Here is a 19,230-nt window from a genome sequence, read left to right as displayed (position 1 = left end):
ATGACAAGGAGTCCTTTAGCTTGTTTATATGCATGGATGGGTCCCTTTCTACGTATCTTATGAAGAATGGGCACTTTCACTGTTGTTAAGAAAGTGTGCACAAAACATCTCTTGAAACTCAGTCTTTTCTATGAAGTCATTCCAAAAAGAACAGAAACTTTGGAAAGCAAATCTCCAGTTCACAATCGCACTTTAGAGTTTGCCCTAAAAATTTCTTCATATCCTTTCCAGAACATGAACTTCCAAAAACCCCAATACGTTACACACACACACACACACACACACACACTCTTATTAATATTAAAGTTTTTGAAGTTGATCTGATCTGAAGCTGAGAACTCATCTTCACACTTTTGGATGCTGAAGGAGGAATTGTATCTGGTGGTGGTTTTCTTTCTTATACGGTGAAGGACATTCACTATTTTCTACAAGTGACTCCAATAGGTTTCCCTCTACTCAGCCAACTCTCTTTTTTTTCAGGCAAAACTACCTGGTGTGTGTCTGGAAGTGTCTGTTTCTGGAATTCCACTCACAGGGGGACAATGAGCCTAAACTAGATGACTTGAAACAGTCCTCATAGGTGAGGGGTGGAAGGAGACACTGGGAAAAGGGGACTGAAATCACCTTTAGGAACTTTCTATCCTTTAATCTCAAGAATACAGAAAGTGAATGTAACATGTTATGAGAAAACCTCATATTGCCTATAGATCTTCACTTTCAACACACACATACGCACACGCACACGTACATCCCAAGACACAGGCTACTGCTATTGGCAAATGCCTCCTCTCCAGCCAACAGAGGAAGGAAGCGATCCAGACAGTCCCAACGCACCAGGGATAGATGGGGTCTCCGCAGCCCTCAGCTGCAGCGCGCTGGTCTGTGGAATCACAGCGAGGAAGGTGTTGCGAGGAAATCCCTTGCATGCTGCGTGGTGTGTTAAAAATGCAGCATCATCCTCTCTGCTCCTTTTCTTCGCTGAAAAGCAGAATTCGAGGGCACAGGGAAACTGGAGGGGCGAGAAGGTTGCCTCCTGGAGCCCTGGAGCTCTCTCCCTCCACGCCCCACTCCTTGGGCTCTAATTGCCCCTGCTCCAATGGGCCAGCAGCACCTTCACCATTTATTTCCTCTTCCATTCACTCCAGCGGGGAGGGAAGAGGGAACACAAAACTCTAAAAATAACTGTCAGCATCTTAAAAAAAGAAAAAAGCTTATCTGCCCCCCCACCCCCAACGTGCTCCCTCCCTTCTCCCTCCTTCCCCCCCCCCCAGGCCCCCCCTTATGGGGCACATGTCTGCTTCTTACAACACCGAGGCACATGGTTCCAGTTAGGCACCGAACCCCACCAGGAGAGAGAGGAAATCCACATCTGTGGGACGCTCCACACGGAACCACCTCCAGCGAGGGAGGCCAGGGGACTGCAGCACCGAGATGAAGGGCTAGACCCAGGGAACGCTGCTCATGCGGTGAGAGCCAGCGCGGGAGGCGGCGAGGGCGCTGGGAGGCCGGGGAGGGGGTGGGCCCGGCGGCGCCCCCGCAGCGCCCGCCGCCCGCCCCCACGCGCGCTGTCGATATTTGCCCGCCTTGCTGCAACTTGCTGCAGTGTTTGAAAGAGTAGTAGGAGCGCATGGAGGTGGGGCCGGGGAAAGACCAGGCTGAGTGGTTGTGGGGTGAGCGCGAAGTGGGTGGGGAGGCGGCGGCGGTGGGGAGGGGGGACTGGCCCCAGGGGGTGGGATGGGGGAGAGCGGGGTAGCCCGGCGCTTACACATGTCACATGTGCTTTTTAAGACGGCCGGGAGCGCCTGCGAGCTGGATCTGGTGGAGGATGCTGCGGCAGGTGCTTCGCAGAGGGCTCCAGTCGTTCTGCCACAGGCTGGGTTTGTGCGTGAGCCGGCACCCGGTCTTTTTCCTCACCGTGCCCGCAGTCCTGACCATCACCTTCGGCCTCAGCGCGCTCAACCGCTTCCAGCCCGAGGGCGACCTGGAGCGCCTGGTCGCTCCCAGCCACAGCCTGGCCAAGATCGAGCGCAGCCTGGCCAGCAGCCTTTTCCCCCTGGACCAGTCCAAAAGCCAGCTCTATTCGGACTTACACACCCCTGGGAGGTATGGCAGGGTGATCCTCCTCTCCCCACCCGGGGACAATATTTTGCTCCAGGCTGAGGGGATCCTGCAGACCCACCGAGCCGTGCTGGAAATGAAGGTGAACCACAAGGGCTATAATTATACTTTTTCCCATCTGTGTGTGTTGAGAAATCAGGATAAGAAATGCGTGCTGGATGATATTATTTCAGTGCTAGAGGATCTCAGGCAGGCTGCCGTCTCCAATAAGACAACAGCCAGGGTGCAAGTGAGGTATCCCAACACTAAATTAAAGGTATGCTCTTTCTGCATGCTTCTGCCAATTAAAGAGGCAGCACTTCATTTCTTGCCCTAAACAAGCAAAGAAAATGCAGAGGTCTCATCCTTAAGACTCAGAAGCTAATGCTTCTTTCATTTCTGGGGGGAAAGATGGGCAACTGAGTGAAGAAAACAGGCAATGAATGGTATGACTAGATATTAAGAAATTCAAGGCCAAACAAAACAAATGCCAAAAAAGAAAAAAAGAAAAAAAAAAAAAAAAAAAAGAAAAACGAAAAAAAAAAAGTTGTTTCTGAGACCCTGCAATTACATCTTTGTTCAGGGTTAATAAATCAGTGAATGGAAGGGGGAGGGGGAATCCTGAACAATTTGTGGGATTTCTTTTCATTATGGGGCTCAATGTATTTCTTATTACTGATTACACATCCACCTGGTGTCATATCCACCTATTTACATCTTCAGCCTGGCTTGATTGTTAACGTGTAGGGAGTTTGTGTTTTGGTGCCGTGTGATCGTGTGTCTGAAAGCAGCAGTGAGTTATGAATGTAGTAGGAATTCCAGGAATGATGTGTAGTGTGTTTGCATAGCAAACGAAGCAGGAATTTTCTGTGTGTAAAAATAGGAATGTGCACCTAACTGATGCACTAGTTAACTGAGTCCAGTGGTCTTCCTTTCCCATAAAAAAATTCCAAATGAGAGCAAGATTATTACAACAGTTTAATAACAAAAGGAAAGAAAAAAATCACAGTCAGCAAAATTTACAAAGAACGGTCATTTCAGCATTAAATATATTGTGCTGTTTAGATTCTCAATTTAAATTTTGTCGCTCAAATGAGATTTCTAAACGAATTCTACACTGTCAAGATTGAGCTGCTGCAGGCAATGAGGCATGCAGTCTCCAGGTGACTGAAGTTTCAGGGACAAATGTGACTTCCAAAAGAGTCACTGCACCATTTGTCTGCTTGACCCTGTGCATGCCCAGAAGCTGCACAGCCAAGAACTCCTAAGACAGGTGTTTCCCAAGAAGAATAAATTTTTTTAATGTATGTGAGGATATGTGTGTGCATCTGTGGAGAGAGTGGAATAAAAGGGACCCCAGTTTCAATAAATGAATGGCCTAATAATCACTAATTTGATATAGTCAGCATCTATACATAATAAAAATAACTTTTTCAGGAGTTTTGAGAGAAAAACATCTTTTTCCTAAATTGATGGAGAATTTAATGCACTTAGAAACTAGAAATTCCTCAGGAAACCTTATAACCTGCTTTTTTTTTTTTTTTTTTTTTTTTTTTTTTTTAATTAACATGGTGTCCTCATTTAAATGGATCCAGAGGCTGACAAGGGTTTCAGCTTTACAAAGCTGAGCAACCCCTTGATGTTTAGTGAAATGAAACAGATGATTTACCAGCTTTAAATCTAGGTTAGGGTTTGCCTGCTTCAAACTTATTGTTGGGAGCATGATGGATGTGTGGTTAGGCAGCATGCTTTTCATTTCCCGAATCCTTTGCCATCAACATTATTGCTTGCTAAAGAAAAGGATGTGGTGGAGAGGTAATCTTCCTAATCTATACTCTTTTAATTGAGTTCTTTCCTATACCAAACACCTGGAGTAAAGAAAGATTTGAAACTTTGTCATATTTAAGCTTCGGTTTGCTTTTCCTATGGAGTCAACTTTGCAGTTCATTAGTATGCATTATTGGTTGGGTGCTCTAGTGCTTGTATTCAGCAGTATCCTCCAGGTGTAAAATTTTTGTTCAATCAGCCACTGAGGAAATGTTGTTTATCTGGTAATATCATTATGCTATTTACAGTATAAAGTCCCTGAGGTATTCAATTTACTCATTTAATACTCATTGGTTGTGCTCTTATGATTTACTAAATGCTCTTCTAAGCACGTGAGACAGAGTTTGGGGCAAGAAAAGCGAAGTTCTCACTCTTGTGAGTCTTAACAGTAGCAGTCTGGGTGACAGAGGGAGACCCTGTCTCAAAAAAAAAAAAAAAGTAGATGTCAGTGTCCTCACCGAGAGTAACCTGCAAGCAGGAACTCTGCAATCTTTGAGTGCACCATTGATCCAACACCATGCTAGGCCTATAACAGGTGCTCCATGGAAACTTTATGCTATTTGGTGGTTGATATACATCTTAGTAGGAGTCAGAGGGTAATCACAAAAGAAGGGAATCATTAATTACAAAGGTTAATATCATAATAGCATAAAAAGAACAGAAGTATTACACATTAGCTAAAGTTCTTATTCTGCAATATTCTAGTATCTATCAATGTTTCCTCAAATGTCTTGTCTTAACTCTGTCTGCATGGCATCAGTGGGAGTCTTTCAACTATGTTTGGGTAAATTGGGCTTTTGAGATCTTCTGAGAGCAATGGGCCCTCTCAAGTGTTCAGACACAATCTCACACAATACAAAATGTAATATTTAAAATATAATATTAAGAGTACCGTGGATGCCTAGAATCTTGTCAAAGGCTCTCCAGGGGCTCCCAGGATCAGGACTCCCTGGCAGAGAGCAAAATGACATGACCTTTTGTTACATGTTATTTAAAAATGATTTTGGTTCCTGTGTTTCAAGGGCTCTCAAAGTATGCTTCTATGATGCTGATACATACTAAAGTGTGAGAACTCCTGGTGTACAAGATTTGAGGAAAATTTTTATATGTGTATTTTTTAGCCCTCAAATTCATTTTGCTTTCTCCTGTTCTACTGGGTCACCACTCTTCCCAAATCCAACCAATATGAAAAATTTTAGTACCGGAAAATGCTATTGGTAGGCAGAAAATTAGGAAATTGCAGAATAAATAGTGGTGGCTGCATAACGTGAGTATGAATTGGCAATTACTTGACATTAAAGAAGCAGGTCAGTGCTTAGGGACAGGCTGAAGATGTGTAAACACTGATTGACTGACAGAAGTAGTCAGAAACCTTTGTTATGACAACCAAAGGTCATCTTCCAAATATTATGAAGACATCCAGAGAGTCCTGGACACAGAGAGGTTTAGAACTTCTGATAAACATGATTATGTTGACAAGGTGATCCAGACAAGCAGGGCACAGAAAGGTGCCTTCTGTGGAATTCCAGAGGCTTAGATAAAACTGGTATGAAAAAAGCAGCCATTGACTTAGAATACCACAGAAGAAATGGTACATATACACAATTTCAAAAGCTGTGCAGAAGAGATGCCAAAATCTAAAATCCCTACCTCTATATGACATGACCTCTGCAATTATTCCCTTCATTATAATCTTTCTTTTATATTCCTCACTAGGCACACAAATCATATCATACATCGTTTCTGTACTATTCACTTTCCCAACCCCAACCTAATCTAGTTCTATGTAGATAGTATTCATGACAAATAGTCATTGATTAATTTATTGATTAATTTGCACACTTATACTGCTATATCACAAAATTATCATCACTTTTTATACTTTTGTGGCTTGCTTTTATTTTAAAGGTATTCTTTGCATTCTCCAACTGTCTTTAAAGTGCTTTTGACTCAAATATTTAGGGTTTTTTTTTTTCACCTATTAAAATATACACATCATACTATTGTATACGGTAATAGAAATGGGCAGACTGAATTTTTCAGTAAAATACTTATTATATTGTTGAAGTCTACCTCTTGATTTAAGTGAGATAGGCATTCAGAATCTTTAAGCAAGGACCGTTCTGGACTCTAAGAAATGTTTTCATTATTGTTCAAGGAGATCGGGTGCTTACAGGTAATATTTCCCTGTTTTTAGGTAGGCCATCATAACCTCACTTTTCCACCTGGCTAGTTTCATGAAAGCAACAATTCTCATATGTCCCCAGTTATTTATTTTAGCTGCAGTAAAGACATAAGTAAATATTTAAGCAGACAAACGTCTTTGGATATGGGTTTGATTCCAGGTCTAGATCCCAACATCCTGGCCAACAGTGAGAGAGAAATAAAGCAAATCTATTTCCCTGAATCCTGCCATTCCCATTATATTCCATTAATAACCACACCTCTGAACAGATGTTAAAATTAAGTCAGTATGTACTTCAATGTACCACATTTGAAATAAGAGCAAAGATAGACTTTCCTGCTCCTTAACAGAAGACAATGTTTCTTTGGGTACATTTCGGGTGCATGCTCCAGGTTTGGAAGACGTTGCCATTAATTATTTAGCTCCAATATCAGTGGAACAGTAACTTAAGCCAACATGAAAAGTGAGAACCAGCAATACTTAGGGAAATTTTCAAGCAAAGTTATGCTATGGACTTCTTTCTCTAATTCTAAAACCATATAAGTTATACATGTCAGGATCTTCTCTGATATTTTGATTTAAGCTTACCTTTCTGACTGAGTAAAACATCACTACCTTACTGAATCTTCAGTTTGTATCCTACATGGTGCTAGGTGTTTTAAACACACATGCTATTTAATTTTTAAAAGTTTTTAAGTCAGGGGGATTATTTCTATTCCCACTTTATAAGAAAGAAAACTGAACACCAGGAGGTTAAGTGACTTCCTTAAAGTCCCCAAGCTAGTACTTGCTGGAGCTTGGATTTAAATCTAGGTCTGTCTGGTACTGAAGCTCATATTCTTAACCACCATACTATATTAGATCCCACGACATCCTCCATCATTCTCTGTAATGACAACCCTTTATACTAAGAAAGAAGTAGGGCTCTAACTCCTGTCATCTGAAATCCATGATAAAATACCACTACTAATGTTTCACACTATTTCCCTTACTTGCTCAGAGTGACTGGCTCATAGGAAGGTGACAGAGTGAAGCTTCCAGTTTGGGCAAATTCTTACTGTCCCCTTACTGTGGAGAGTTTGGCAAATTCTTCACTGGCACATGATTTCACCTTTAATATCATTTCCTATCAAGTCAGAACAAACCAAGGTAAGGTAAAAATCAGCTAAAAGTAGATTCCTGTGACCTAGCCCAAAGTTTTGAGCCAGTGGCTTATGTGCCAAAGAAGCTTGAGTACTCCTGGCTTCAAATGGCCTGAAAAAGTAAAATTGATGGGATAGCACAATATGCTCTACATTAAGAAATATTCAGGAGACCTGGGTTCTATGAGACCCAGGTTTCTGTACTGGTTAGAACTCTGGGTTCTAACCTCAGTTCTTTAAGGATCAATTGTATGACATTTGGCAAGTCTCATCACTGATGTAGGTGTCAGCTTCTTTCTCTGTGAAATGATAGAGTTAGGCCAGGGATTGTCAGGATTCTTGTCAGCCAATCAAATTCTATGATTCTTAGGTACTATTCTACCACAGAGTAGATAATTACCATTAGAGTGGATTTGGGGGTATATTCTAGTATGTTTTTCTTCTGGAGTTAAGTAGATGTGCTTGCTTCCAGTTGAATGATGCTACTGAAAGACTTTTTTCATAGCACCCAACTGAATTATTGTACATATTTTTCCGGGCCATCCTATTGGGATAAGTTCTTTTATTAAAGTTTTCTGAACACCCAAAGTGGGCTAAAGAATTGCTTGGCACTGGGGTCTAGCTTCTCCTCCTTGGTTTCATCAAGGCCTTAAAACCAGATTTAAATATGGTTTTAAATGTTTCATAAGTACTTTTTTAAGCTTCCTTTTATTTTCCTAAGTCAAGGATTAAGAGAGGGTTTAAAAAAAAAAACAGGACAGAAAAGGGTTATCTCCATTCTTCTTCCCATTTCCTTATCTTCAGCTTATCTGATGATAATTTCCTTTAGTGGTTCAGGACCACTAAGGACTTGGGGTGTCGGTGGAGAGTAGAAATCAAAGAGACACACACATCATGATGGAGGTGTATAAGGAGACCAAGATCATCCCCACCCAGCCAAAAATACCATACTTATTTCCCTGTCCAGACACCATAAGCAATAATGCACCCTAACCATTTTTATTTTCTTAATTTTTTCTACTTTAAATAATTATATATTGTAATTGAAGCAATATTTATGTTTCATTTTTGAAAATATATTGTGTATGGACAATATTTTGCATTTTAACCCATTAGCGATTACACCGTGATTTGACCACATTGCTTTTACATCTGTTCTAGAATTGACCAACTTTTGCCCAGACCTGTTTCAGATACATCCAGACATATGCTCAATATAAATATTTTTAAAGAATAAATCTGAAATTTCCAACCGCCTAGATTTGCCCAAGACACATTTGATTGGACAGCAGATCTATTTCTTCCCTAACTTAGTTAAACAAATCACTCAAGTCTCCTCCCCAGGGTGGAATCATGAAATGACTCATTTCTCTAGAGTGTTTCTGCCAGTGTGCTGGTGGACAAGGGTACATTTATAACAGCTCTGGCATGCAGAAATATTTAGGCAATGGTTCTGACTTAAAAGCATGCCAAATTGCATTGTAAGCCACAAAATTAATTTCAGTTTGTTTTCTAAGACCAAAGTGTTTTGTATAGACCAGCAGCATGAGCACCAACTGGGAACTTCTTTGAAATTAAAACTCCCCAGGTCTTACAAAAGACCTACTTATCAGAATCTACATTTCAACAAGCTCCCCAGGTGATTAATATGCCCCTTTGGGTTAGAGATTCTCAGATCTAAAACTCAAGGTTGACCTTAGCACTCCTAATTCATGATGTGATTTGGAAGACTCATATACTGTTGAGACTGAATATACCATAAGAAAATATGGTAATTGAGCCTCTCAACATATCATTTATCATGGTGTTATCTTGGAAACACCAAAGAGATATCTGGAGAATTATCAAGAGGCTGTTCTACATTGAAAAACCCTCATCCTGGCCGGGCGCGGTGGCTCAAGCCTGTAATCCCAGCACTTTGGGAGGCCGAAGCGGGTGGATCACGAGGTCAGGAGATCGAGACCATCCTGGCTAACACGGTGAAACCCCGTCTCTACTAAAAAATACAAAAAACTAGCCGGGCGTGGTGGCGGGCGCCTGTAGTCCCAGCTACTCGGAGGCTGAGGCAGGAGAATGGCGTAAACCCGGGAGGCGGAGCTTACAGTGAGCCGAGATCGGGCCACTGCACTCCTGCCTGGGTGACACAGCGAGACTCCGTCTCAAAAAAAAAAAAAAAAAAAAAAAAAAAAAAAAAAAAAAAAAAGAAAAACCCTCATCCCTATCACCTACAGTTGAGCTTGTCACCTGGTTAAGCTTTAAGCTGATTACAGTCGTTCAATATTTTCTAAAACGGTTGAAATTAAATCTAACCATCTCTTTAAGAAAAAAAAATCAGCAGCATTTTTCTCAAGTCCCTTTGCCGTTATTTCACAGTAGTGGCAGCATTAAACCCTAGTTACTCCAATTATGTTAATATTATGTGAGAACACAATATATAGGCACTATACATGGGAGTAAAAGTATTTGGAGGAAAATGAAACACAAAATTACAGAAGAGTGTACCTTTAAAATGGCATTGTAATTTATGCTTTTTTCAGACAGGATTATTATGGAAGAGCCTCTCACTGAAATCAAGGCTCATTTTCTGTCATTGAGATGAATTCAGGGCCTCTGAAAGGTGCCTGATGAACAGCATTCAAAAATGAATAAGTTGTGTTTAGTTACAGGATTTGTGTTGGAACAGTCAATGTTTATCTTCTGGAGCTCCCCTCCCAACATGCAGAGGACTCACCTGGGATCTTCTAACTTTTCCGTTTCAAAGGCTGAAGGCAGGTCAGGCACGGTGGCTCATGCCTGCAGTCCCAACACCTTGGGAGGCTGAGGTGGGCAGATCGTTTGAGTCCAGGAGTTCAAGACCAGCCTGGGCAGCATGGCGAAACCCCATCTCTATGGAAAAAAATACAGAAATTAGCCAGGTGTGGAGGTACACACCTGTGGTCACAGCTACTTGAGAGGCAGAGGTAGGAGGATGCCTTCAGCCTGGCAGGCTGAGGTTGCAGTGAGCCAAGATTGCCTCACTGTACAGCCTGGGCAAAAGAAGGAAACCCTGTCTCAAAACAAAATAAAAAGACTGAAGATAGAGCATAAGTTCTGGGTTCTAGAAAGCCAAAAAGGTATGTAAAGGGCTCTCATAGCTTCAGAAGGTTCTGAAAGATCAGGTGTTCATGACAGATGGAGGTTTGATTGGATGTTAAGGGTTCACCCTCAAAGTTTACTCTTCCCTTTAAATTTGAGCTACATTCTCTTACCTCAGTAGGTCTTTTAATGACATGGAGAGTGAGAATGTTCAGTTCTGATTGTCAGTGCAGGTCTTACTAATGTGGGCAAGACAGACATCGTGTGGGTAAGATTCAAAAGCCATTCACATACACATTCATTTAGGTAACTATTGAGTCCGCTAAGTCTCAGGCAATGTGTTGGCCACTAGAGATTCAGTGAGAAACAAAACAGATGAGGTCCTTGCCCTCTGGGGGCTTGAGTCTTGTTAAAGAAAACATACACACACAGAATCACACAGATAAATTCATAATTACAAATTATCATGGATGAAAAATACACTATGCTGTGAGAATAGAATACCAAGTTTGGGGGTAAAAAACCAGTTTTCTTGAGAAAGTGACTGTGAGCGGAGATCTGATAGGTGAGAGGGAGTTAACACACAGGGGTGAGTTAAGGGTAGAGACAAGAAAGAATATGATACAGAGGACATGGTGCCCTAGAAGCACTGAAGGAAAGACACTGTGGATATAGGTTAAAGAGTGATGGTGGTGAGTGCTGAGGGTCATGTAATGAATTTCTTGAGAGTCAGCATAGGTAGCATCATTTAGGTCAGGATTTGTGCATCCAGATTGTGTTACATCTCAGCTCTACCCCCATTAACTCTATGACTTCAGATACTTTTTGATTGTTTGTTTATTTGTTTGTTTGAGACAGTCTCACTCTGTCGCCCAGGCTGGAGTCCAGTGGTGCAATCTCGGCTCACTGAAACCTCTGCCTCCCGGGTTCAAGCGATTCTCCTGCCTCAGCCTCCCAAGTAGCTGAGACTACAGGCACCCACCACCAAACCCAGCTAATTTTTGCATTTTTAGTAGAGATGGGGTTTCAGCATGTTGCCCAGGATGGCCTCTATCTCTTGACTTTGTGATCCGCCCACTTCGGCCTCCCAAAGTGCTGGGATTACAGGCATGAGCCACTGCACCCTGCCCATTTTTTAACTTCTTTGTAACACTTCCCTCATAGTAGCCCTTACCTCACAGTACTGAGTGTATTAAATCAACTCATAATACCTTAGGCAGTGCTTCTCATACTCTAATAATCATCTAAGAATCTTATTAAAAATGCAGATTCTTCTTCAGTAGGTCTGGAGTGGGGTGAGAGTCTGCATTTCAAGCAAGCTCCCGAGTGACACTGATGGTGCTGGTACATGATCCACACTCTGAGTAGGAAGATTATAAGGTGCTTAGAACAGCACCTGGTTCATTATACATTCTTAACAAATACTAGTGCGTTAAATTATTGAGCGTTGACCTTCTGCCCTTATCCGGAAGACATGGAATTACCTTCTTTTGAATTCATGATTAGATTTAAAAATCATTTTTGTTTCAACCCTCAAAGCTGAAAATCTTTCCTATTTTTGGTAGTCCTCATTAATTCCTTAGTAAGTGTAATAAGATGACATAGACCCTTCTGCCTTTTGCACTGAAGAACTGGAGCTGCCTGCAGGTCATCATTCGGAATGTGACCTCTCTTTGCTAAGGACAGTAAAAAGTAGCAAAGGAAGATCTCTTGGACCCTTGTCTCAGTGTGCACTGGGTCCGAAAGTATTTTCAAGTTTGAATTTTTATGATATTCTCAATAGAGCTAGCCTTGACCACTCTCTTCCCTCTTGGTTTTGTGATGTTATAGTTCTTCTATTCCTCTGATGGTTCTCTACCATTTACTGGCTTACTTTCTTTTCTATTCCCATAGGCATATTTTTTAATAAAATATTTTTTCTCAGAATCCATTCTCTTAATATTCTCATTCAAGCCAAGCATCTGCTATTTGCTTCCATGTCTGTAACTCTTTCAATGGCATCTCTATGTTGCCATTAACTCAGACTCAGTGTCTGGGTCATCTATGATTAAGTTTCCCCCACTCAGTCAAAACATATAAACAGTAATATCTAATTAATCATTAGACCATAATCATCCTATAGCAGTAGTTCTCAAAGTGTAGTCCTTGGACTAGCAGCATTAACATCACCTGGGAACTCGTTAGAATTGCAGATTCTCAGACCTAATTCGGGATCTGCTGAAACACTGGGCACACAACAAGCCCTACAGGTGACTCTGATTCCAGTTAAAGTGTGCTCAGTCTTGGCTGAGTGTAGAAATCATTAGTGGAGCTTTAAAAATACTGATTTCATGGATCCCATCTAGAGAAATTCAGATTTAATTAACCTTGGGATGACCCAGGCACTGTGACTTTTAAAACAGATTACCAATGCTCAGAACCAAAGTCTCTTTTTCAAACATATTTTCATTTTCATTCTTGACTGTCTCTACCTGAGGCCTTTATTGTCATTTGTCTATTTTATTTAAGTGACAATCTAATCTTTCTCACTATAATTTATCATGCTTAAACCTAGTCTATTTACAAGATCATATGAATCTCTTGATTATTCTCTTCCTTAATCAACTCTTACAAGCACTTCCCATTTCGGGAAGAAAAACTACAAACTCCTGACCATTGAGAACTTCCCTTAGCTCAGCCTCCAAGTTCCCTTGTAGTTTCAGTTGTCATTACATCAAATGCTGCAACAAACAAAAACAATCACATCCTGAACTTTCCTAGTTTCTTATCATTATTCATACTGTTCCTTTTGCTTGGAATTTGTTGCACAGTCAAAATCATACATATATCTTAAAAGCTGAGGCCTTAAAGCCACTTTTTCCATGGAGCTTCTCTAAGTACTTCCAGAAGTAGAAAGTATTTTCATGTATTTGAGGTAGGTAGTTCCCTTAGTCTCCATCTAACTTGTGTTATAAATATACAGTGAATCTCTACTAAAGTATAAGTGTATGTGCCTAATGAACTAATAGGACATTTAGTTTTCTCTGCATAAATTAATTTGCCTGGGAGGATATAACCAGCAAGGAAGTCTGCAGGGCAAGTCCTTGAAGGAAGCTGTAAAGGAATCAAATCAAAGCCCATTCCAGTCAGTCTGATATCCTATGATTTGTCCAAGCCCTGCCTACCGAAAGATATTGAAAGCCATTTTCACGAATGGTCCTGAGATACATGAGGCATGAGCAACAGCTTTGGGCTCAGGAAAAAAAAAAAAAAAAAGACCACCAAAAGAGGGAGGGAGAGACTTTCTACCCACCTGTACACAGCATCCATGTGGCTTCAGCTAAGGAAAGGTTGCAGAGAGCATAACATGGCTTGGGCACCTGATGGGTTGCCAAATATAGCAAGTAAAAATACAGGACACCCAGTTAAATTTAAATTTCAGATTTTGTTTTAAAGAATAACTTTTTGGTATAAGTATGTAATAAATATTGCATTCTTTACTTATCTGAAATTCAGATTTAACTGGGTGTGCTATATTTGATCTGACAAATATGGCACCATGAGAGTTTGCAGAATCACATCTGGAGACTTCAGCACAGACTTCGGCGTCACATGGTCACCAGCACTTGCAGTTCTAAATCACAGCAGTGACTATCAGCCAGAAGGTTAAAGAGGAAGACCATGAAAGTTCTAGTGGATAATGCTGAAGCATATTCTATATTCTAAGGACCCCTAGAAATGCATAGGTGAAGGTTTGCAGGGGTCAGAGCTCCCATCATATTCAATAGGGATGCCAGCAAGTTAAATTTAAGTTACTCTTAATATGACCTCTTTTGTATACTCTGGCCTTGAGAAACCCAAGTTACATTTATTGTTTTAATATATCCAAGAAACTACACTCAATTAAGATTTCACTGAATCCAAATGTCTTTTGTTTTATATTTAACTATGAGAAGATAGAAACTATTTATACATCAGAAAAATTTGATTACTGAAAATAAGTGACAGGCACATATTAGTGAAAAGTTACAGACTGAAAATATTAACAGGCTAAAACCTGAACCCCTAGACAGTATAGTTACCGTTTCTATGTATGAAAAATTTCATTAAAAACAAAAGTGAAGCATGCTGTTAACATTTGTACTACAGCACTAATAAGTATACGTGTTATTTAGAGCCCTTCTTATTTTCCTTCAAAATTATGAAGCTTTTGAAAGTAGCCTTTTACAAAGCCTTTGAAGATAGGTATTGTATCTCATTTACGTTTATAGCCTTCTCCACATAATTTAAAAACAGTTTTGCATATAAGAAAGCCTTCAGTAAATGACGGATGAAATGAACTAAATGTAAATGTATTTGTTTAGGAAGGGAATTCTCATTTAGTGCTGATTCTGGTTGCCTGAATCTATTTAATTCAACATTTACCATACTTTTCCACTAAGAGTGGGAAACATTGGATACCATCCTAATATTCCATATGTGGCTCTTGCATAGTACCCTTCCCTCATGGAAAAAGCCTAGCTTGTCATTTCTCCCTTCCCAGGAACTGAGTCTTTTTGTATGATTCAAAGTAGGGGACAATCTCTACAGGGCAAAGATCTGGGTAGGTGAGGCAGAGCTTGCATAATAGGACATGAGGACAGGGAGAGTAGGGTGCCAGTAAGTGCCCCAGGAGACAGATACTAACCCTGCAAGAACGCCTCAGGGGAATGAGAGAAGCTCAGGGTTTGAACTAGTTTAATGACCCCATTTTATAGATAGAGCATACCTCTCTGAGGGAGTAGCACATAAAACTGATATTAGCAGCTTGGCTTTTATTTTCATTTCATTCTTTCAATCATTTTCACCTTGGGGATTGTTTATAAGGAATTGGATTCTTTCTAGGTTGTGAGTCTTTAGACTATTTTATTAGCTAATCACATCTTATCAGAGTATCTCTTCCAAAGCAATGTTCAAATTTATATTTTTAGAGTTAATTTTTCTTAAAAAGTGGTTTATAAATGGATGTTATCTTACTCACTTTCGTCTTGATTGAAAAATATTTTGGTAATTAATAACTAACTTGATGAGAACTTCGCACTCCCCATCTTTCTCTCTCAGTTCAATATCCTGTGAATTCATTGACTGGAAATTTATTTCCAATCTTTACCTATAAAATACACAGTTGTCATCATAGGGTGTGTGTCTTTTTTATCCTATTTATTTTTATTGTTTTATCATAAACTTATAAGCATCCATTGACAATCTGACCCACTTAGACTAAAACAACAAATGTTTTTACTGGGTGGATCCTGTTTCTTGATGGATTAATAGGGGAGCCAGTTATTGATTGAGTCTGTCTGTAAAAAAGTTTAAATAATGATGAAGTAATACATAAGAAACAGACAAATCTATGAATCAAATATCTCCATTTACTTGCTGTATGACTTTGGATGTGACACTTAACATCTTTGTCCGTCAGCTTTTCTGGCTTCAAAAAAATGGTATTGTTAGTATCCACCCTACAGAATTTCAAAAATTTTAGCACTTGGTAGTTTTTAAAACAAATTATAGCTAGTTTTTATTAATATAAACTCAGAATCATAACATCACTGGAAGATTAGGAAACCATGTGATAAATCACTTACCATCCCCACACTAATTCTATAAAAAAAAAATTCCAGACTTTAACTATAAAATACACAGCTGTCATCATAGGGTGCATTTTTTTATCCTATTTATTTTTATTGTTTTATCATAAGCATATTTATAATCATTTTACTGGTTGCACAAAAGGTCATCAAGTAGTTGTGACATAATTTACTTAACCATTTATTATTATCTTTAGAATACTTCTGGGGCAGTGTTTTGGCACTGAAATTTAAAATCCTTAACAGACATAAGGAAGAAAGTAAAACCTTCTGACTTTCTAATAGAAGCTGTAGGGAAAAATAATTCTTATATGATTTAGAATGTTGCTTTCATAAGTTTAAACTTATGAAACTTACGCTTTCATAAGTTTAAACTTTCATGTAAACTTAAGAAAGCAAAGTATAAATATAGGCCAACAAGTTCCAGGGGAGCATTAGTCTCAAGAAAAACCTTGGATAGAAATTAGGGGGACCTGAGTTATTTATAGGCTAACGCCAACATGCTGTAAATTGCTTTGTTAAGGACCACATCCAAGATTAAGCTTCTAAGAATACCTTGTGGCCTATCCTATTACAAAGTAATTTTTACTCCTTTTCACTTGGTATAGTTCAATGATTCTTCAAAGAAACACTTCAGGAACTTTCCAATTATGTAATGCCTGGGGCCCCTCTTAAGATCAATGGAATCAAAATATCTGGGGAAAGAACCCGAGCATTGGCATTTTTCAAGATCCTTGAATGATTCCAGTGGATAGCCAAATTGAGAAATACTGAAGAATCTGAAACTGAAGAAAGATCCCCCTATCCTACCTAGCTCTTTTGCAGACAGGATGAGAGGATAAGGGAACACTATAAAATAGGACCCATGCTGCTTCCCCTGAAACTCAGCTTCAGGCCAAGTTTGGAGTCTCAAGGGAGAGAACATCTGCCCTGACACCAGGTACCACAGTACCATTTTCCTGCCAGGTAAGTTGCCTCTAAGGGAGCTCTGTAGCTAAATGGAACAACTTTATCCTTTCCTGTACTTCCCTAATCTATAAATATTGGCTAGATATATGGTGTCTTAATCAATTTGCTATGCTTCTAAGATGTCCCGGATTGCTTATCATTGGGAAAATATGTCCCTAGACACTTTCAAAGGCATACTCATTTAACACATTAATGCAAGGAGATTCATTTTAAAAACTAAATATGTAGACTTGTGATAAATATTTGTTATGTTGATGACAGGGTCAAAAGTAATACATTTTCATAGCTTAATGAAGTAAAATGCTAAAACTTAACATAGACTTATGATTTTTATTAAATTGTTATTAGCTCTCTGATTTCCATTAAGATAAACTAAATTCCTACACATACTGAGATGGTCAGTGTTTGTGACTTTTCAACTAATTTATTAATGTTATCTGTTGTTAATCTATACTTTTGATAAGCATATAGTAAGAGATAAGCATATGTCAAATTAATGAAAGACAAAGTGAATTACTCTTTGACTTTTTAACTATCACGTTTTGAATATTAAAAGCATGATATTAAAGAATTTTAATCAGGCTTAGCTTAAACAAGACTTACTTGACATTCTTCAGCCAAATTGCATGTTTTCTGTCTCTTCACCTGCGAACAAAATGTTATACTCTTATTCTAGATGTATTTACTAGTTTTAGCAAACGTGAGATCTCTAATTCATTCATATAAGGATCCTGGCTTTCCCAGTTCAGTGTGGCAAGTCAACTCATATTCAAACAGTACTAACATAATATCTAATTAAAGGAAAAGTATGTTCATTAAAGTGCAATGAATATTTAAAGTAGTTCCAGCTACACAGAAGCCATAATCATCCAAGTGCCCTTCTTGGGTCAGTAGAAAGCTTTTCCATTAGCAGACCAGTGGGTTCACAAATCATTTACTCCCTCTCTTATTATTTTTAAATGGCAATTATAAATCACTTAATACATAAGGTGAAAGGATGTTTTCCCAGTCAATATGAGTAATGTAGTATACACCACTGGTCACTGGTAACTGGAAATTTTACATTACAGAAGGAGAGCCAAACATTTGGTACCCCATCATCACCTTTATATTAAATCTCTATCTTTGACAGAAAGGCAAAAGCACTTTACATAGTTGAATCCATATCTGCCTTATATTTTGCAATGCCATATAAAATAGGGAATTAACTCCTCTTCTATTTACTGCTCTAACACATCTCTATAAAGATTTTAACTTAAGCATCATATTTTGTGCATAGAGTTTCACAAGATGCGTCTCCAAAATTGTGGAGGGTTATCTCATCTACGCACTTCAGGAAGCTCTGTTGTATCTAAATTTCCTTACTAAGGATGACTTACTCACTATTTAATGTCTTTCCAGAAGAAAATTTGTTCTCATATCTATTTCAAACAAGTGATTGCTATTTGTTATTCTTCTAGCAAAGAAGAAGAACCTAAGTCATTGCTTTATTTTTTTTCTTGAACTGTCCTTTACCTGTGACCTTGGAAATGATAATTATATTTTCTTAGTTTTCACCTCTCTGACAAAAAAACTCTCACACATAGATCTCATTATCAACCTCCCACCCTTTTTGTTTTTAGCTCCTGAAACATTAAACTTTTAAGTTGAAGAAATTGATGCATCTCCTAAGTGTTAAACACGTATGATGTGTTATTTATAAAGATATCCAGGTGTCTTCTCAACTTTCTCCTCCCTGTATTTGTCTTATTTCAATGAATACTTTTCTCAATAGAGATGTATTCTATGCTTACATTGTTTCAGACACTGTGCCTGGCACTGGGGTTATAGAGATAAGTCACAGGCTTTCCTTTTCAGAAACGTACAATCTAGTCAGGAAAGAAGGCAGGTAAATAGGAAGTTAGCAATACAGTCGGGTAACTTGAATCTTAAAAGTTAGTCCAAAATGATCTAGAGTTCTAAATAATTCAGAATTGTTGTTACATCAGATTCAACCTCCTCAAGAGCTCTATAATTTTTTAAAAATGGGCTTTACCGGTTGGTGAAAATCTTTCAGAGCTGCTTATTTCAATTGGTAATAAATGTTTTCTTTTTCAAAATTTATTCATTAAAATTGAGGTCAATGGAGAGCTGCTCTCTGCAAGCAGGGAACTATTTTGCCATGATCAGTTACTCTGAAGGTTATGAAGTCAGCATAAAATCCCAATAATGCTATAGACTTAAAAAATGAATACAAAGCAGGAAAATTTTATGGGTATGGACCAAGAAATATCAAGATGAAAAAACCTGAGGGTTATTAATCATCCACAGGACCTGGCCAGAAGAT

General features: G+C 39.1%; 1 protein-coding gene across 1 annotated transcript in view; it reads left to right on the top strand.

Annotated features, from left to right (window-relative positions):
• The first annotated feature begins 1,747 nt into the window (after positions 1–1,747).
• PTCHD4 (patched domain containing 4) overlaps positions 1,748–19,230 on the top strand; it is a 198,196-nt gene continuing 180,713 nt past the window's right edge. The window contains exon 1 of the mRNA XM_007972309.3: positions 1,748–2,200. Coding sequence (XP_007970500.3) covers positions 1,775–2,200 — 426 coding nt within the window. The 5' untranslated portion in view covers positions 1,748–1,774. The remainder of the gene's footprint in view (positions 2,201–19,230) is intronic.

Source organism: Chlorocebus sabaeus, chromosome 17, assembly GCF_047675955.1.
Source record: "Chlorocebus sabaeus isolate Y175 chromosome 17, mChlSab1.0.hap1, whole genome shotgun sequence".
Lineage (NCBI taxonomy): Eukaryota > Metazoa > Chordata > Mammalia > Primates > Cercopithecidae > Chlorocebus > Chlorocebus sabaeus.
This window is presented reverse-complemented; position numbering and strand designations above follow the sequence as displayed.